General features: G+C 41.7%; 2 protein-coding genes across 2 annotated transcripts; both read left to right on the top strand.

Moving 5' to 3' along the window:
• The first annotated feature begins 539 nt into the window (after positions 1–539).
• Positions 540–10,338, top strand: LOC134035272 (histone acetyltransferase p300-like). Its single transcript, XM_062480257.1, has 4 exons — positions 540–569; positions 4,981–5,050; positions 5,446–5,563; positions 5,793–10,338. The coding sequence occupies exons 1-4, from the start codon at positions 545–547 to the stop codon at positions 5,889–5,891; spliced, it is 312 nt and encodes a 103-aa protein (XP_062336241.1). The 5' UTR covers positions 540–544; the 3' UTR covers positions 5,892–10,338.
• Positions 10,339–11,092: 754 nt separating this feature from the next.
• On the top strand, positions 11,093–20,891 carry LOC134035268 (histone acetyltransferase p300-like). Its single transcript, XM_062480245.1, has 4 exons — positions 11,093–11,122; positions 15,534–15,603; positions 15,999–16,116; positions 16,346–20,891. Exons 1-4 carry the CDS (start codon positions 11,098–11,100, stop codon positions 16,442–16,444), a joined length of 312 nt encoding a protein of 103 aa, XP_062336229.1. The 5' UTR covers positions 11,093–11,097; the 3' UTR covers positions 16,445–20,891.
• The last annotated feature ends 318 nt before the right edge of the window (positions 20,892–21,209 follow it).

A 21,209-nucleotide genomic window follows, 5' to 3' on the forward strand; every position in this document is an offset into this window, starting at 1 on the left:
GAATTAGTCTGTGCTTGAAGATTGTTTTGGGGTGACTAATGTATTTTGTCATTGGGGTTTTCCACAAACATATAAATAAAAGATCATGCATGAATGCACCCAAACAGAACCCTGTTTTATTGTTCATGAGTGTGTACCTGTTGGGAGCACTGATATTTATTGGATCTAACCTGCTGCTGTTACAAGTGGACTTTTTAAGATGCCCCAGCTGTGTGGACTACTGACCTAATATGAGGTTTTGTATCCTAATAGTAGGCAAGGGAATGAGATGAGAAACTAGAAAAGAGCTTTTAAGAAAAAAACTCCAGTGATTAGACTGAAATTGCCAGAGAATCCTGGTGAGGGGACACCTCTACCAGTTCTTAAAATATTTGTAAAATTGATTAAGCTCTATTTAGATTGACAGACTACATGCACATGCATGATAGATGCTTTCCTGCTTGCAACAAAAACTGCATGCATTAGCCTGCTACCTTGACAGGAATGGGTTAACTGAATGAGTTTAAACCTTCACTTTCACTTCCTTGTTTTCTGATGACATAAAATGGCGGAGTCTCCCAAACCTCTTGGTGAGTAATCCAAACAATACAATTGTAAATCTGAGACATATTTGTAAACTGGCATGTTTATAGACATAGTTTTTATTAAAACTTGCATTCCCAATCACACACCCATAACTTATTGATGACACAGACTCACTTGTCTCATGGTGCAACATAACCTATACAATTTCTGTTTAGGCGTAAGTTGTTTTACATTTACATTTATTCATTTAGCAGACGCTTTTATCCAAAGCGACTTCCAAGAGAGAGCTTTACAAAGTGCATAGGTCACTGATCATAACGAGATAGCCACAAAACATTGCGAGTAGCCAAAACATGAAGCACACATTGTGAACAACAAAAATAAGTGCCAAAGGGAAGAACCATAAGAGCATGTAGTTAAACAAGTTACAATTAAACAACATGAACTGCTATAAGTGCAAGTGTACCTGTGGAAAAAGCAAGCAACAATAATAAAAACAATATATCACAGCGAGTACAAAAATTTAAGTCAGTTACCACTAACCACAAGAGCAACAAGTCTCTAAGCAAGAGTCATTGTGATCCTTGAGGAAACTAACATCGGGTCAAGCGAACCATTCCTAAGTACCGTTGTACTCCCGGAACAAGTGCGTTTTCTGTATATGTCCTCTGTTTATATTTAAGACGGAAAAAATGCGAACACACAGAGAATCCCTACTGTACTCTCAAATACAGAACCCATCCATAACATTTTATACGATACGTTTATGCTACATAAACAGTGCTGATGCAACAACATCAACAAGTCTCTGTGCAAAGCTTATTTAGGCCAAATGATAATATTTAAGGATTAACACCTGTTTTATTTACACTTGTCTATTCTTTTGATATTTTCTGTTTCAGAAAATAGGAGGCAGAAGTGTATAAGCAAGGACATTCCCCCTGAGAGTAAATTAACTGTTAAATAATCAATATTGTACTCAGTACCGCCGCTCCCATAACGCGCACTACGCGCTGTGCGTAGGGCACCAAGTCCTGAGGGGGCACCAAAAAATTGCCAACTCAAAAATCATCATAGTACTAATAATTATAATGCCGATTTTATATCAGTATATAAATATTAGGCACCTTTTAGGCATGTATATCACAAAACAGGCAGAACAAGAGATATATTCAATTGCTCAAAAGCACAGAGCGTGTCTTTCAATGTGGGCTATGCTGTGGTGCTGTACAGACTAGATGGTAGGTTAAAGGGCAAGGTACAGGGAGAAGAGGAGACCAGCAAGGTAACCAGCCAGCTAAGGAAGGCCCTGGTCCTGGAGCCTGAAAATGTGGAGGTTATGGCCCTCTTAGCCCTAAAACTGCAAAGCCAGGACAAGGACAGACAGGAAGCCATGGCACTTGTCAAGCAGGTCCTGAGCCTGTCCCCAGATTCTCTTCTGGTTACCAACCATTTAACCAAGTTCTTTAAAATGGAGGGATCCATTAAGGAGTCTTTGGATGTTCTAAGGAAGGCTCTGGAGGTCACTCCCACATCCTTCTTTCTGCACTACCAGACAGGCCTGTGCCACCAGTGGCTGCTCTTCCAGATGCTGGAGGAGAGGAGGCAGCGTGCGAGGATGAAGCAGGTTGCGTCGGAAAGCATGCTTGACAACGAAACTGCAGAGAGCATACATCACTTCTCAAGAGCTGTGGAGCTACAGTCTTCCAACATCTCGGCTCGTGTGAAGTTGGCAGAGGCCTACGGTCAAAACCTGCAGATGGAAGAGGCTACTAAGATCTTCATCTCCCTGGAGAAGGACCAGAGCCTGGGGGAGTTTGAGCGGCAGCATGTGCTATGCTCCTATGGGTGTTTCTTGATGTATGAAATCAGGAGCCTGAGCGCAACTGTCACACAGTTGAAAGCAGCCTATCAAATTCCAGTTCATACAGGTGAAAAACACAAGGCAGAAAAAAAGTTGAGGCTAATAGCTGAATGGTGGAGCACACAGCATTCCAAGGAAGCCAATGAGATACTGACCTTTCTGCATGACCAGGACAAACAGGAGCAGGAGAGACAAAGAGAGAAGGAGAACGAGAACGAGGAGAAATCAAGAGTGGAGCAGAGGAGTGTGAAGGAGAGCAGGAGGCAGAAGAGGGAGCTACAGAAAGAGAAGAAGAAAGAGAGGAAAAAGAGAAAGAGAGAGAGAGATGAATAAAGAGAAAGAGAATCAAAGGAAGGAGAACAAGCAAATGCTACAGGAGAAAATGAGGGATGACCTGTCAACCACTTTTGAGTTTTAGATTGAACATTTGCCCATGCTGTTTGCCAATCTGAGATGGAAATAATTTGTAACTTTACCTCTAAAACATTTTTAACTGAATGTGACTAGTTGATTTTCAAAGACAAACATACAATACTTGCATAACTAGAGAGAGTACAATTTCAGGGAAATTGTGAGGTGTGCTTGCCACGCTGGGGGCGTTTTTATTTTTTTTAATTTTACTATATCACCTCCAAACCTATTGTTTAAACTAATATCAAACATCCAAACATTTGGAGAATTTTCATTGGTGTACTTACATTTTGCAACTGATATTTCTGTATATTTTAAATATGTATGCATATGTAAGGCTGGGTGTCATCCTGCCCCCACCTCTCATATGCTAAAACCTGGAGTTGCTGGACGGGGTCTCTACTTGATGGCTCTCACATCTCATTGTGTAACTTACTGTAGCATTGCCAGTCATATGTTGATAAGTAAGGGTCAATATGTGGTCTGATTGGTTGTTCTTGTGTATAAAGGGAATTGTGAAGCATTGTTCTGTGGATTCTTCATCTCCTCAGGCCTTCTCCTCAGCTCTGGCTAGTCCTTCTCCTTCCTCACATATTGCTTTTTATCTCTGGTTTACAATAATCATGGTAGCGTAGGTAAGAGTTTACCTTCATTTTGTAACACGTTTGCCTTGTAATTGATTTCATTCATTTGCAATGTTATTAAATGTATATTTCATGTAACCTTACTTTGACCATTCTTGCTCTGATTTGACCCTTAGAGTCAAATAACTGTAATTCCATTGGTATTGGCATTATTTGGTTCATGCTAATACACTGTTCAGTTTCCCATCTTCTGGGGAGGGAGGGAGGGGGGCAGTTACATTGGGGCCAGAGGTTCTGTTAGAGGGGCCAGTTACATTAAACATTATTGTTGTCATATAGTTTTCTTCACTGCAGTGCAGGCATTAACAGGCAAAAGCAGTGGCGCCCCCAGAAATGTTTTATAGGAGTGGCCAGATGGGGCAACTGAAAATCTTGGGGTGGCACTCCAAAATCAAAAGCCATAACTGAATTTCAGGGATCTATAATGCTGTTGTAGTATATAGATTATTTAGGTAATTGAGGTGGGGGGAGGGTTACTTTGACGGGTGTGATTGTCTTTTTCAACTGATACCTTATGGCACTTTTGGCCTTGTTTGAACACACACTGGAGCCCCGCCTTGTAATGTTTCTAATATATATTAAACTTGGGTTCATCAAAGATCATTGTTTATTAACTTAGTAGCAACTAGCAAACTCGGTCAACATGTGCATACAGTTTGGTGTGTGTGTCTTCTACTAAAGAACCTGCTGCTGTGTCGTCAAGATAGTAGGCCTACAGATCACAGGTTAAAAAAAAGATAGTCGTTGCTGCCATCTGGTGTTTGGAAATAATAACACCTCCGATCATTGCACATCTCTCCCCCTCTCTCTCCTTTTCACGAGTGCCAGTATGCATAATACGGCCAATCAAACAAACGAGTAAATGACTCTTAATACCATTTGTGTTATATGGTTATTCCATTATTCCAAAATAAAATAAAACAATCCAAGCATTTCCCCATAATCCAGTTCTGACATCCGAAATGGACAAAACGATATTACGCGCCTAGTTTTTATTTGTTTGCAGATACCAGTAAAAAGGATATGGAATAATCAAAACAACGATTAATGGCTCGTTATAGCATTTGTTTTATATGGTTATTTCATTATCCCCCCCCCCCCCCACCCCAAAAAAAACAAAAAACAAGCTGTTATACTTAAATGTGTTACTAAATGTGAGTTACTAAAGTGACAAAACGATATTACGGCCCCATTTTGCGTTTGTCAACGCGGATATCAAAATAGAAAAACCAATGGCCACCGCAGGTACACGGTCCAAAACCACTCGATGAGCAATCTAAACAATAGGCCCACAATTTGAAATCTGAGAAATATTTTGTAAACTGGCACCTTTGTAGACTACTGTTTTGAACATAAGAATCATTCCCAATCAAGCACCCATAACTTAGGCTATTGATTGCCACAGGTTCACTTGTCTCGTGTACAACAAATGATTCTACAATTTATTTGATGTTTTAACTTCATCAGGTATGTGTACCTGGCCATTCATTTGTCTATTTTGTCTGTGCTCCATGCCCACGGCAACCCCTCCTTCAGCAGCGGGCATGAGGAAGTCCTGGCATGAGGACATCACCCAGGACCTGCGCAACCACCTCGTCCATAAGCTGTGAGTCCGCCCTCACTGCACCAGACACGCACCGTTTTTGAATGAAAAAACACACGTGCACAGTCTGCACAAACCTGAACGGTGACCACGTCAGCCAACAACACCCAAAGAGCTTTTGAATCAAAATGCCATAGCAGTGTTGACCTAGAGCACTGCTGTCTGCGAGTTGCCTCACAGCCAGAATACATCAAAGATGTAGAAAAATACAGTAAAAGCGTTGTGAACATAACTCTTATTGTCAGACTGGCAAGACACACCGCTCGTGCACCACTGAGGTAATTAACCTGGCCTCGCTCCCTGACCAGGCAGTGTTGGAGGTGTGGTCAGGTGAGGACACCCGTGTCCACTTGGCTTATATGTGTCTCTCTGTGTTTGTGCGTGTGTTGGGTGAGCAGTGTGCAGGCCATCTTCCCCACCCCGGACCCGGCTGCGCAGAAGGACCGGCGCATGGAGAACCTGGTGGCCTACGCCAGGAAGGTGGAGGGGGACATGTACGAGTCAGCCAACAGCAGGGTAGGAATACTATTACCACACATACACACATGCATTCAATCACATGTACAAGTTGGCCTACAGCAGGGTAAGAACACATGTACGCACACACTCGGGCGCACACACTCAGACACACACACACAGACACACTCAATCACATGAATGAGTCTTGGTGTTGCACAGACAGGTAGAGTGATAATATTAGAGAGGGGAAATACTCCCTAATGCATACCTCCTCTCTCGGTCCCAGGATGAGTACTACCACCTGTTAGCCGAGAAGATCTATAAGATCCAGAAGGAGCTGGAGGAGAAGAGGAGGACTCGGCTGCAGAAGCAGGACATGAGTTGATCAGACGCCACTTATATGTTTGATAATTTCCTGATAATTATCCATTAGTGTTTTTTCTGCACAAATCAATCATTCATTTGAACACTATTCTCATCCCTCATATTGTTCATATGACTCATCATGGACATGCTCTCAGTTTGGAACAAATTATTTGTGATGCACTTGTTTTTTGTCAACGGGAGTTCTCCACATAACATTACTGACGCTGAGCATATTTCCAAGGCCGGGCTTGGGCCGGGTCTGTCGTACTGTTAGAAATGTGACTCTTGTTCTGACTCTTGCACTGAAATGTTTTCTGAATAGTTTTGTACTGTTTCCCAATCACTGACCCACAAGACACATCAAAAAAGAATTCCATAGAATTGCAGTTGCCAGTTTAAGCATTCATTTATTTATGTAGTATTGATTTGAGACTTGATGCACTAATCAGTTAATTTGATATATTTTAGGATTTCCAGGTGTGATTGGCTACATAGATGGCACTTAAATTCCTATCACAGCTCCATCAGTAAATTAAGGAGATTATGTGAATAGGAAGTGTTGGGATGATGTCATGATGGCTGGAAAGATGGACAACATTTTAAAAGGGTTGACTTGGTTTATTAGAGTGAGCTTGGATCATTTAAACCAGTCCAGGCAAAGTGGTCACATGAGTGAGGCCATGAGTTACAGAAGGCCTTATATACAATGCAGTATAGTGGGTCAAATATAGTTTCTATATACATTTTCCTTACAGGGCACAGCATGTGGTCAGCATATTTGTATTCTTGACAGGTCTTGCCCAATACTCTCTGGCTCCTGCCTGTCTCTAGCAAGAGGCCCTGACCAGTAAATGTAGCACCTAAATAGTAGCATTAGCATTCTAAATGAAAGATACTTCACAATACAGCAACTGCAGCTTCATACTCCAACCCACATCATCAGCAACGTGGAAGTGTCCTGGGTCTGTGAATGATTCGCAAATATTTTGTGAGTGTACACTGACCGCTAGATTTGCTCTTGGTGAATTTCTATATATATATCCTATTATAATGTATATTTTGTTTCCTCCTATTGCAACTGAAAATGCAAACTGTATCCTCGTATTATCATGGGAGATTTTGATGGTTACCTGCTTGGTGACAGAGGGTACTGTGGAGGATTTCCTGTGTACTTACGTTATTCACCAATCAATAGAACTTTCCCTAATCAATAGAACTAGTCATTGGATACTAGTTAATATGTTTGCTACTAACAAGTGTAGATTGTGTCTATGTGTCAGGTTGAATAGATGTTCGGCGTCAGGAGAAAGTACTGGGTAAACGTCCCTTGTGATGACTACAAGGAGAGCTCCAACTATGATCCCTCTCTGCCCTGAGAGTGGTCAATAATCAAATCAAATCAAATGTATTTGTATAACCCTTTTTACACGCAAGCATGTCACAGAGGGCTTCACATATGCCCATAGAACTGCCCCTCAACCAACCTAAACCCTCAAGGAAGACAAGGAAAAACTCCCAAAAAACTCTCAACAGGAGAAAAAAAATGGAAGAAACCTTGGGAGGAGCAATTCAGAGAGGGATCCCCTCCTCCAGAGACGGTTGGTGGGAGAGAGGAGCAGAACACAGGCTAAACATAGTCATACAGTGTCGATGGGTATTTAAAACACCAAAATCCATTATTCAACTTTATAGATGTAGGACAGGACCGGGAGACTCGCGACCAGGTCCAGCGTTGGCTGACCGACGACCAGGCAGGTGCTGACAACTCAAACCCCCCACACCACAAGGGATGTGTGTGTGGGGGGACAGAGAGAGGAGAGCAGGGATTAGACAATGCCAGGAGCAGCTAACAGTTACAGTCATAATAGAATGAGATCCCCACCGGTCAAGTGTGGACTGGTGTAGCAATTTAACAGAGCAAAAAAGTGGAATTTGATGCAACCCCACACACCAAGACAGCGACAGCCCCCCTCATTTGGAACATGAAATCTGTTCCAGGGGAAGAGAACTCTAAAATAAGTTATACTTAAAGAATAAGGATGGAAACAACCCGTCCCCCGTTGCCTCCAACTAGTAACATACTTACCTTTAACAGTCGTAGAATTGACTAAACAATAACGTTTTAACCTAATTTTAAACGTCGAAACAGTATCAGACTCCCTAATTGAGACGGGTAGTTTATTCCAGAGAAGAGGCGCTCTCGTCAATAGCGGGGAGCTGTGAATTTCTTTCTCTTTGATTGTTGTAACACCATTACTGCCTAACTGTCACTATCTATGTTTACATTCTTGTGCCCTATAAAAGATGGTCCTCCAGCCTTCAGAGCTGAGAGAGACATGATTGAGACCTAAGCCTGGTGATGTGTTGTCATTTATTGTCAGATTTATAGTTTTCTCTCTCAATCTGCATATTGACAATACTTATAAAAATCCAGAACTCAGCTGAATTTAGTCACTCCGTTAATGAAGGACAAAACACTTCAGTGCTCCAGTCAACTGCAGAGCATGAGCCAGGCATGATCATTGGGATGTTCATGGCCCGATTCCAGTGTCTTTGTAGGCTCAAGGTCACCCCTGAAAGGCCATGTGACATATACCAATAGAATTACAGACTATACGGGTTAAATCAGAGCAAGAACGGTCAAAAGTTAAAAAGTGTTAACTGTGTTAAATTAAATAACATTGCAAATGAATGAAATCAATTACAAGGCAAACATGTTACAAAATTAAGGTTAACTCTCGATTAGGACAAGCCAGAGCTGAGGAGAAGGTCTCAGGAGATGAAGAATCCAGAGAATAATGCTTCACAATTCTCTTTATACCCAAGAACAATCAATCACACCGCATATTGACTCTTACTTATCAACATATGACTAGCAATGCTACAGTAAGTTACACAATGAGATGTGAGAGCCATCAAGTAGAAACTCTGTCCAGCAGCTCCAGATTTTAGCATATGAGTGGTGGGGGCAAGGTGACACCCAGCCTTACACTACAGTCAGTCAATTATTATGTCTTCACCTTACAGAGTGTAATACTGTCATAAACAACTTTCAGTGAAAAGGTGTTACATTGTCTAAGCTATGTCAGTACATAAAAGTTTCAAACTTGTTCGTTGCAAACTTATCCTGCAGTCTGACTTGGCATGCCACTGACAGTGCACATGGGTTAGATGTAGTTTATCTCACAGTGAAGGGTCATTGGTTCCAAATCCATTCCACAAGTAGATTGATTGAATCCTATTTTACAACAATACAATGTACAATAGAGTTGTGTTCAGTTTTCAGTAAAGGTATGCTGCTGGCTGCACTAAACCCTGCGGTTGGCAGGTTACATTCCTTAGTGTGTGACACCATAGGACCTGCTCTACTGGTTTAGGGAAGATCTGTAGGATCTAAAACAGACAAAACACAAAACCTCTGGAGACTTCCAAAGGTGACGAAAGTCCAGGTGAGATTATATACGTTGTAGCATAATCCAAAACATAGACAATGACTTTTCCACAATCTTAACATAGTCACTAATACTGTTACTGTACACAGTATGTATTGTTACAAAAATGACTAGTGTGATAGTACTGAACATGGTGATTATTGGATATTGCTTTTAAGTTTCAACTAGAAGTGTCCTCAGAGCCTGCAAAAAAAGGTTAGAACAATTAGACACAGCGGCACAAACAAATGGAGTATTGACAGTTGAACTGTTCCCACAAATTGCTTTTATGAACAAAAGCCCTAATAGTACATATATATTGTATATTTCAGATTCTAAACATGCTTTCAGAAAGAGCTTTCTTTAAAAAGAACTTGCTCAAAACTTCATTTTGAAGAACAGATGTATTGGTTCCACGTTTCTATCATGGTATTCAATGTATAGTACCGAACCTGTCACAGGCTTGAAAGTGAGGTACAGGGTGTATTTGTATAATTAGTTAACTGGGTTATTATTTGGTTTGCAGTGGTGTGCTTTGTTTGGTTGCTGTGTGGTTGTTTTGCTTTTCTTTTGACAGCGGAGCTGTACCTCCGGAATCACCAAGCCTGATTGACAATAAGGGAAGGGATCAATTGGAGCGCAATTGGGCCTAATTGACAATAAGGGAAGGGACCAATTGGAGTGCAGTTGGGGTGGGCTACCTGGCCTATAAAACGAGGAAGTCACGGGGAAACAGGAGAGATAGACCACCGACGAAGTCACGGAGAACCCGATCGGGACAATCAAGGGAACGGAGGGAGATCTAAGGACGTGGCTATCAGTCGGCACACCCGGACGACGCTGTGGGAACGAGACGGGAACCGAGGTAATCAGAGGACCGAAAGACAGTGATCCGGATTACGGAAGGAGACCTACGGACGAGGCTACCAGTCAGCACACACGGGTGACGCTGTTAGACTGAGACATTCTCTCTTTTAGACTTTTAGACATTTCGAAAGCTTGTAAATACCTTTTACTTATTAAAATACAATAGTTTATGGTTGTTGACTGTTCCTTTGGTCAAACACACGGGTTCCTCCCTCTCAGAACGAACCAATTGAGTTTCTAGACTTACAACTAGGTGGCGTAGTCGGCACCTCATTACATGTCGGCCACATACCCATGGTTTCACTTATTCTGGCACAAATTCAGTATACTGATGGCTGCTGACAGAAATCCAGTGTTAAAATATCTAATTGCTTCAGAGCATGGAATTAGTCTGTGCTTGAAGATTGTTTTGGGGTGACTAATGTATTTTGTCATTGGGGTTTTCCACAAACATATAAATAAAAGATCATGCATGAATGCACCCAAACAGAACCCTGTTTTATTGTTCATGAGTGTGTACCTGTTGGGAGCACTGATATTTATTGGATCTAACCTGCTGCTGTTACAAGTGGACTTTTTAAGATGCCCCAGCTGTGTGGACTACTGACCTAATATGAGGTTTTGTATCCTAATAGTAGGCAAGGGAATGAGATGAGAAACTAGAAAAGAGCTTTTAAGAAAAAAACTCCAGTGATTAGACTGAAATTGCCAGAGAATCCTGGTGAGGGGACACCTCTACCAGTTCTTAAAATATTTGTAAAATTGATTAAGCTCTATTTAGATTGACAGACTACATGCACATGCATGATAGATGCTTTCCTGCTTGCAACAAAAACTGCATGCATTAGCCTGCTACCTTGACAGGAATGGGTTAACTGAATGAGTTTAAACCTTCACTTTCACTTCCTTGTTTTCTGATGACATAAAATGGCGGAGTCTCCCAAACCTCTTGGTGAGTAATCCAAACAATACAATTGTAAATCTGAGACATATTTGTAAACTGGCATGTTTATAGACATAGTTTTTATTAAAACTTGCATTCCCAATCACACACCCATAACTTATTGATGACACAGACTCACTTGTCTCATGGTGCAACATAACCTATACAATTTCTGTTTAGGCGTAAGTTGTTTTACATTTACATTTATTCATTTAGCAGACGCTTTTATCCAAAGCGACTTCCAAGAGAGAGCTTTACAAAGTGCATAGGTCACTGATCATAACGAGATAGCCACAAAACATTGCGAGTAGCCAAAACATGAAGCACACATTGTGAACAACAAAAATAAGTGCCAAAGGGAAGAACCATAAGAGCATGTAGTTAAACAAGTTACAATTAAACAACATGAACTGCTATAAGTGCAAGTGTACCTGTGGAAAAAGCAAGCAACAATAATAAAAACAATATATCACAGCGAGTACAAAAATTTAAGTCAGTTACCACTAACCACAAGAGCAACAAGTCTCTAAGCAAGAGTCATTGTGATCCTTGAGGAAACTAACATCGGGTCAAGCGAACCATTCCTAAGTACCGTTGTACTCCCGGAACAAGTGCGTTTTCTGTATATGTCCTCTGTTTATATTTAAGACGGAAAAAATGCGAACACACAGAGAATCCCTACTGTACTCTCAAATACAGAACCCATCCATAACATTTTATACGATACGTTTATGCTACATAAACAGTGCTGATGCAACAACATCAACAAGTCTCTGTGCAAAGCTTATTTAGGCCAAATGATAATATTTAAGGATTAACACCTGTTTTATTTACACTTGTCTATTCTTTTGATATTTTCTGTTTCAGAAAATAGGAGGCAGAAGTGTATAAGCAAGGACATTCCCCCTGAGAGTAAATTAACTGTTAAATAATCAATATTGTACTCAGTACCGCCGCTCCCATAACGCGCACTACGCGCTGTGCGTAGGGCACCAAGTCCTGAGGGGGCACCAAAAAATTGCCAACTCAAAAATCATCATAGTACTAATAATTATAATGCCGATTTTATATCAGTATATAAATATTAGGCACCTTTTAGGCATGTATATCACAAAACAGGCAGAACAAGAGATATATTCAATTGCTCAAAAGCACAGAGCGTGTCTTTCAATGTGGGCTATGCTGTGGTGCTGTACAGACTAGATGGTAGGTTAAAGGGCAAGGTACAGGGAGAAGAGGAGACCAGCAAGGTAACCAGCCAGCTAAGGAAGGCCCTGGTCCTGGAGCCTGAAAATGTGGAGGTTATGGCCCTCTTAGCCCTAAAACTGCAAAGCCAGGACAAGGACAGACAGGAAGCCATGGCACTTGTCAAGCAGGTCCTGAGCCTGTCCCCAGATTCTCTTCTGGTTACCAACCATTTAACCAAGTTCTTTAAAATGGAGGGATCCATTAAGGAGTCTTTGGATGTTCTAAGGAAGGCTCTGGAGGTCACTCCCACATCCTTCTTTCTGCACTACCAGACAGGCCTGTGCCACCAGTGGCTGCTCTTCCAGATGCTGGAGGAGAGGAGGCAGCGTGCGAGGATGAAGCAGGTTGCGTCGGAAAGCATGCTTGACAACGAAACTGCAGAGAGCATACATCACTTCTCAAGAGCTGTGGAGCTACAGTCTTCCAACATCTCGGCTCGTGTGAAGTTGGCAGAGGCCTACGGTCAAAACCTGCAGATGGAAGAGGCTACTAAGATCTTCATCTCCCTGGAGAAGGACCAGAGCCTGGGGGAGTTTGAGCGGCAGCATGTGCTATGCTCCTATGGGTGTTTCTTGATGTATGAAATCAGGAGCCTGAGCGCAACTGTCACACAGTTGAAAGCAGCCTATCAAATTCCAGTTCATACAGGTGAAAAACACAAGGCAGAAAAAAAGTTGAGGCTAATAGCTGAATGGTGGAGCACACAGCATTCCAAGGAAGCCAATGAGATACTGACCTTTCTGCATGACCAGGACAAACAGGAGCAGGAGAGACAAAGAGAGAAGGAGAACGAGAACGAGGAGAAATCAAGAGTGGAGCAGAGGAGTGTGAAGGAGAGCAGGAGGCAGAAGAGGGAGCTACAGAAAGAGAAGAAGAAAGAGAGGAAAAAGAGAAAGAGAGAGAGAGATGAATAAAGAGAAAGAGAATCAAAGGAAGGAGAACAAGCAAATGCTACAGGAGAAAATGAGGGATGACCTGTCAACCACTTTTGAGTTTTAGATTGAACATTTGCCCATGCTGTTTGCCAATCTGAGATGGAAATAATTTGTAACTTTACCTCTAAAACATTTTTAACTGAATGTGACTAGTTGATTTTCAAAGACAAACATACAATACTTGCATAACTAGAGAGAGTACAATTTCAGGGAAATTGTGAGGTGTGCTTGCCACGCTGGGGGCGTTTTTATTTTTTTTAATTTTACTATATCACCTCCAAACCTATTGTTTAAACTAATATCAAACATCCAAACATTTGGAGAATTTTCATTGGTGTACTTACATTTTGCAACTGATATTTCTGTATATTTTAAATATGTATGCATATGTAAGGCTGGGTGTCATCCTGCCCCCACCTCTCATATGCTAAAACCTGGAGTTGCTGGACGGGGTCTCTACTTGATGGCTCTCACATCTCATTGTGTAACTTACTGTAGCATTGCCAGTCATATGTTGATAAGTAAGGGTCAATATGTGGTCTGATTGGTTGTTCTTGTGTATAAAGGGAATTGTGAAGCATTGTTCTGTGGATTCTTCATCTCCTCAGGCCTTCTCCTCAGCTCTGGCTAGTCCTTCTCCTTCCTCACATATTGCTTTTTATCTCTGGTTTACAATAATCATGGTAGCGTAGGTAAGAGTTTACCTTCATTTTGTAACACGTTTGCCTTGTAATTGATTTCATTCATTTGCAATGTTATTAAATGTATATTTCATGTAACCTTACTTTGACCATTCTTGCTCTGATTTGACCCTTAGAGTCAAATAACTGTAATTCCATTGGTATTGGCATTATTTGGTTCATGCTAATACACTGTTCAGTTTCCCATCTTCTGGGGAGGGAGGGAGGGGGGCAGTTACATTGGGGCCAGAGGTTCTGTTAGAGGGGCCAGTTACATTAAACATTATTGTTGTCATATAGTTTTCTTCACTGCAGTGCAGGCATTAACAGGCAAAAGCAGTGGCGCCCCCAGAAATGTTTTATAGGAGTGGCCAGATGGGGCAACTGAAAATCTTGGGGTGGCACTCCAAAATCAAAAGCCATAACTGAATTTCAGGGATCTATAATGCTGTTGTAGTATATAGATTATTTAGGTAATTGAGGTGGGGGGAGGGTTACTTTGACGGGTGTGATTGTCTTTTTCAACTGATACCTTATGGCACTTTTGGCCTTGTTTGAACACACACTGGAGCCCCGCCTTGTAATGTTTCTAATATATATTAAACTTGGGTTCATCAAAGATCATTGTTTATTAACTTAGTAGCAACTAGCAAACTCGGTCAACATGTGCATACAGTTTGGTGTGTGTGTCTTCTACTAAAGAACCTGCTGCTGTGTCGTCAAGATAGTAGGCCTACAGATCACAGGTTAAAAAAAAGATAGTCGTTGCTGCCATCTGGTGTTTGGAAATAATAACACCTCCGATCATTGCACATCTCTCCCCCTCTCTCTCCTTTTCACGAGTGCCAGTATGCATAATACGGCCAATCAAACAAACGAGTAAATGACTCTTAATACCATTTGTGTTATATGGTTATTCCATTATTCCAAAATAAAATAAAACAATCCAAGCATTTCCCCATAATCCAGTTCTGACATCCGAAATGGACAAAACGATATTACGCGCCTAGTTTTTATTTGTTTGCAGATACCAGTAAAAAGGATATGGAATAATCAAAACAACGATTAATGGCTCGTTATAGCATTTGTTTTATATGGTTATTTCATTATCCCCCCCCCCCCCCACCCCAAAAAAAACAAAAAACAAGCTGTTATACTTAAATGTGTTACTAAATGTGAGTTACTAAAGTGACAAAACGATATTACGGCCCCATTTTGCGTTTGTCAACGCGGATATCAAAATAGAAAAACCAATGGCCACCGCAGGTACACGGTCCAAAACCACTCGATGAGCAATCTAAACAATAGGCCCACAATTTGAAATCTGAGAAATATTTTGTAAACTGGCACCTTTGTAGACTACTGTTTTGAACATAAGAATCATTCCCAATCAAGCACCCATAACTTAGGCTATTGATTGCCACAGGTTCACTTGTCTCGTGTACAACAAATGATTCTACAATTTATTTGATGTTTTAACTTCATCAGGTATGTGTACCTGGCCATTCATTTGTCTATTTTGTCTGTGCTCCATGCCCACGGCAACCCCTCCTTCAGCAGCGGGCATGAGGAAGTCCTGGCATGAGGACATCACCCAGGACCTGCGCAACCACCTCGTCCATAAGCTGTGAGTCCGCCCTCACTGCACCAGACACGCACCGTTTTTGAATGAAAAAACACACGTGCACAGTCTGCACAAACCTGAACGGTGACCACGTCAGCCAACAACACCCAAAGAGCTTTTGAATCAAAATGCCATAGCAGTGTTGACCTAGAGCACTGCTGTCTGCGAGTTGCCTCACAGCCAGAATACATCAAAGATGTAGAAAAATACAGTAAAAGCGTTGTGAACATAACTCTTATTGTCAGACTGGCAAGACACACCGCTCGTGCACCACTGAGGTAATTAACCTGGCCTCGCTCCCTGACCAGGCAGTGTTGGAGGTGTGGTCAGGTGAGGACACCCGTGTCCACTTGGCTTATATGTGTCTCTCTGTGTTTGTGCGTGTGTTGGGTGAGCAGTGTGCAGGCCATCTTCCCCACCCCGGACCCGGCTGCGCAGAAGGACCGGCGCATGGAGAACCTGGTGGCCTACGCCAGGAAGGTGGAGGGGGACATGTACGAGTCAGCCAACAGCAGGGTAGGAATACTATTACCACACATACACACATGCATTCAATCACATGTACAAGTTGGCCTACAGCAGGGTAAGAACACATGTACGCACACACTCGGGCGCACACACTCAGACACACACACACAGACACACTCAATCACATGAATGAGTCTTGGTGTTGCACAGACAGGTAGAGTGATAATATTAGAGAGGGGAAATACTCCCTAATGCATACCTCCTCTCTCGGTCCCAGGATGAGTACTACCACCTGTTAGCCGAGAAGATCTATAAGATCCAGAAGGAGCTGGAGGAGAAGAGGAGGACTCGGCTGCAGAAGCAGGACATGAGTTGATCAGACGCCACTTATATGTTTGATAATTTCCTGATAATTATCCATTAGTGTTTTTTCTGCACAAATCAATCATTCATTTGAACACTATTCTCATCCCTCATATTGTTCATATGACTCATCATGGACATGCTCTCAGTTTGGAACAAATTATTTGTGATGCACTTGTTTTTTGTCAACGGGAGTTCTCCACATAACATTACTGACGCTGAGCATATTTCCAAGGCCGGGCTTGGGCCGGGTCTGTCGTACTGTTAGAAATGTGACTCTTGTTCTGACTCTTGCACTGAAATGTTTTCTGAATAGTTTTGTACTGTTTCCCAATCACTGACCCACAAGACACATCAAAAAAGAATTCCATAGAATTGCAGTTGCCAGTTTAAGCATTCATTTATTTATGTAGTATTGATTTGAGACTTGATGCACTAATCAGTTAATTTGATATATTTTAGGATTTCCAGGTGTGATTGGCTACATAGATGGCACTTAAATTCCTATCACAGCTCCATCAGTAAATTAAGGAGATTATGTGAATAGGAAGTGTTGGGATGATGTCATGATGGCTGGAAAGATGGACAACATTTTAAAAGGGTTGACTTGGTTTATTAGAGTGAGCTTGGATCATTTAAACCAGTCCAGGCAAAGTGGTCACATGAGTGAGGCCATGAGTTACAGAAGGCCTTATATACAATGCAGTATAGTGGGTCAAATATAGTTTCTATATACATTTTCCTTACAGGGCACAGCATGTGGTCAGCATATTTGTATTCTTGACAGGTCTTGCCCAATACTCTCTGGCTCCTGCCTGTCTCTAGCAAGAGGCCCTGACCAGTAAATGTAGCACCTAAATAGTAGCATTAGCATTCTAAATGAAAGATACTTCACAATACAGCAACTGCAGCTTCATACTCCAACCCACATCATCAGCAACGTGGAAGTGTCCTGGGTCTGTGAATGATTCGCAAATATTTTGTGAGTGTACACTGACCGCTAGATTTGCTCTTGGTGAATTTCTATATATATATCCTATTATAATGTATATTTTGTTTCCTCCTATTGCAACTGAAAATGCAAACTGTATCCTCGTATTATCATGGGAGATTTTGATGGTTACCTGCTTGGTGACAGAGGGTACTGTGGAGGATTTCCTGTGTACTTACGTTATTCACCAATCAATAGAACTTTCCCTAATCAATAGAACTAGTCATTGGATACTAGTTAATATGTTTGCTACTAACAAGTGTAGATTGTGTCTATGTGTCAGGTTGAATAGATGTTCGGCGTCAGGAGAAAGTACTGGGTAAACGTCCCTTGTGATGACTACAAGGAGAGCTCCAACTATGATCCCTCTCTGCCCTGAGAGTGGTCAATAATCAAATCAAATCAAATGTATTTGTATAACCCTTTTTACACGCAAGCATGTCACAGAGGGCTTCACATATGCCCATAGAACTGCCCCTCAACCAACCTAAACCCTCAAGGAAGACAAGGAAAAACTCCCAAAAAACTCTCAACAGGAGAAAAAAAATGGAAGAAACCTTGGGAGGAGCAATTCAGAGAGGGATCCCCTCCTCCAGAGACGGTTGGTGGGAGAGAGGAGCAGAACACAGGCTAAACATAGTCATACAGTGTCGATGGGTATTTAAAACACCAAAATCCATTATTCAACTTTATAGATGTAGGACAGGACCGGGAGACTCGCGACCAGGTCCAGCGTTGGCTGACCGACGACCAGGCAGGTGCTGACAACTCAAACCCCCCACACCACAAGGGATGTGTGTGTGGGGGGACAGAGAGAGGAGAGCAGGGATTAGACAATGCCAGGAGCAGCTAACAGTTACAGTCATAATAGAATGAGATCCCCACCGGTCAAGTGTGGACTGGTGTAGCAATTTAACAGAGCAAAAAAGTGGAATTTGATGCAACCCCACACACCAAGACAGCGACAGCCCCCCTCATTTGGAACATGAAATCTGTTCCAGGGGAAGAGAACTCTAAAATAAGTTATACTTAAAGAATAAGGATGGAAACAACCCGTCCCCCGTTGCCTCCAACTAGTAACATACTTACCTTTAACAGTCGTAGAATTGACTAAACAATAACGTTTTAACCTAATTTTAAACGTCGAAACAGTATCAGACTCCCTAATTGAGACGGGTAGTTTATTCCAGAGAAGAGGCGCTCTCGTCAATAGCGGGGAGCTGTGAATTTCTTTCTCTTTGATTGTTGTAACACCATTACTGCCTAACTGTCACTATCTATGTTTACATTCTTGTGCCCTATAAAAGATGGTCCTCCAGCCTTCAGAGCTGAGAGAGACATGATTGAGACCTAAGCCTGGTGATGTGTTGTCATTTATTGTCAGATTTATAGTTTTCTCTCTCAATCTGCATATTGACAATACTTATAAAAATCCAGAACTCAGCTGAATTTAGTCACTCCGTTAATGAAGGACAAAACACTTCAGTGCTCCAGTCAACTGCAGAGCATGAGCCAGGCATGATCATTGGGATGTTCATGGCCCGATTCCAGTGTCTTTGTAGGCTCAAGGTCACCCCTGAAAGGCCATGTGACATATACCAATAGAATTACAGACTATACGGGTTAAATCAGAGCAAGAACGGTCAAAAGTTAAAAAGTGTTAACTGTGTTAAATTAAATAACATTGCAAATGAATGAAATCAATTACAAGGCAAACATGTTACAAAATTAAGGTTAACTCTCGATTAGGACAAGCCAGAGCTGAGGAGAAGGTCTCAGGAGATGAAGAATCCAGAGAATAATGCTTCACAATTCTCTTTATACCCAAGAACAATCAATCACACCGCATATTGACTCTTACTTATCAACATATGACTAGCAATGCTACAGTAAGTTACACAATGAGATGTGAGAGCCATCATGTAGAAACTCTGTCCAGCAGCTCCAGATTTTAGCATATGAGTGGTGGGGGCAAGGTGACACCCAGCCTTACACTACAGTCAGTCAATTATTATGTCTTCACCTTACAGAGTGTAATACTGTCATAAACAACTTTCAGTGAAAAGGTGTTACATTGTCTAAGCTATGTCAGTACATAAAAGTTTCAAACTTGTTCGTTGCAAACTTATCCTGCAGTCTGACTTGGCATGCCACTGACAGTGCACATGGGTTAGATGTAGTTTATCTCACAGTGAAGGGTCATTGGTTCCAAATCCATTCCACAAGTAGATTGATTGAATCCTATTTTACAACAATACAATGTACAATAGAGTTGTGTTCAGTTTTCAGTAAAGGTATGCTGCTGGCTGCACTAAACCCTGCGGTTGGCAGGTTACATTCCTTAGTGTGTGACACCATAGGACCTGCTCTACTGGTTTAGGGAAGATCTGTAGGATCTAAAACAGACAAAACACAAAACCTCTGGAGACTTCCAAAGGTGACGAAAGTCCAGGTGAGATTATATACGTTGTAGCATAATCCAAAACATAGACAATGACTTTTCCACAATCTTAACATAGTCACTAATACTGTTACTGTACACAGTATGTATTGTTACAAAAATGACTAGTGTGATAGTACTGAACATGGTGATTATTGGATATTGCTTTTAAGTTTCAACTAGAAGTGTCCTCAGAGCCTGCAAAAAAAGGTTAGAACAATTAGACACAGCGGCACAAACAAATGGAGTATTGACAGTTGAACTGTTCCCACAAATTGCTTTTATGAACAAAAGCCCTAATAGTACATATATATTGTATATTTCAGATTCTAAACATGCTTTCAGAAAGAGCTTTCTTTAAAAAGAACTTGCTCAAAACTTCATTTTGAAGAACAGATGTATTGGTTCCACGTTTCTATCATGGTATTCAATGTATAGTACCGAACCTGTCACAGGCTTGAAAGTGAGGTACAGGGTGTATTTGTATAATTAGTTAACTGGGTTATTATTTGGTTTGCAGTGGTGTGCTTTGTTTGGTTGCTGTGTGGTTGTTTTGCTTTTCTTTTGACAGCGGAGCTGTACCTCCGGAATCACCAAGCCTGATTGACAATAAGGGAAGGGATCAATTGGAGCGCAATTGGGCCTAATTGACAATAAGGGAAGGGACCAATTGGAGTGCAGTTGGGGTGGGCTACCTGGCCTATAAAACGAGGAAGTCACGGGGAAACAGGAGAGATAGACCACCGACGAAGTCACGGAGAACCCGATCGGGACAATCAAGGGAACGGAGGGAGATCTAAGGACGTGGCTATCAGTCGGCACACCCGGACGACGCTGTGGGAACGAGACGGGAACCGAGGTAATCAGAGGACCGAAAGACAGTGATCCGGATTACGGAAGGAGACCTACGGACGAGGCTACCAGTCAGCACACACGGGTGACGCTGTTAGACTGAGACATTCTCTCTTTTAGACTTTTAGACATTTCGAAAGCTTGTAAATACCTTTTACTTATTAAAATACAATAGTTTATGGTTGTTGACTGTTCCTTTGGTCAAACACACGGGTTCCTCCCTCTCAGAACGAACCAATTGAGTTTCTAGACTTACAACTAGGTGGCGTAGTCGGCACCTCATTACATGTCGGCCACATACCCATGGTTTCACTTATTCTGGCACAAATTCAGTATACTGATGGCTGCTGACAGAAATCCAGTGTTAAAATATCTAATTGCTTCAGAGCATGGAATTAGTCTGTGCTTGAAGATTGTTTTGGGGTGACTAATGTATTTTGTCATTGGGGTTTTCCACAAACATATAAATAAAAGATCATGCATGAATGCACCCAA

The sequence above is a fragment of the Osmerus eperlanus genome, chromosome 2 (assembly GCF_963692335.1).
Source record: "Osmerus eperlanus chromosome 2, fOsmEpe2.1, whole genome shotgun sequence".
In the NCBI taxonomy this organism is placed as follows: domain Eukaryota; kingdom Metazoa; phylum Chordata; class Actinopteri; order Osmeriformes; family Osmeridae; genus Osmerus; species Osmerus eperlanus.

What these genes read in the sequence shown, in the direction of transcription:
- LOC134035272 (XM_062480257.1), top strand. Translation starts at nt 545, where the DNA reads ATGGCGGAGTCTCCCAAACCTCTTG. An exon ending in AACCACCTCGTCCATAAGCT is followed by an intron (nt 5,051 to 5,445) that starts GTGAGTCCGCCC and finishes TTGGGTGAGCAG; the next exon opens with TGTGCAGGCCATCTTCCCCA. An exon ending in ACGAGTCAGCCAACAGCAGG is followed by an intron (nt 5,564 to 5,792) that starts GTAGGAATACTA and finishes TCTCGGTCCCAG; the next exon opens with GATGAGTACTACCACCTGTT.
- LOC134035268 (XM_062480245.1), top strand. Translation starts at nt 11,098, where the DNA reads ATGGCGGAGTCTCCCAAACCTCTTG. An exon ending in AACCACCTCGTCCATAAGCT is followed by an intron (nt 15,604 to 15,998) that starts GTGAGTCCGCCC and finishes TTGGGTGAGCAG; the next exon opens with TGTGCAGGCCATCTTCCCCA. An exon ending in ACGAGTCAGCCAACAGCAGG is followed by an intron (nt 16,117 to 16,345) that starts GTAGGAATACTA and finishes TCTCGGTCCCAG; the next exon opens with GATGAGTACTACCACCTGTT.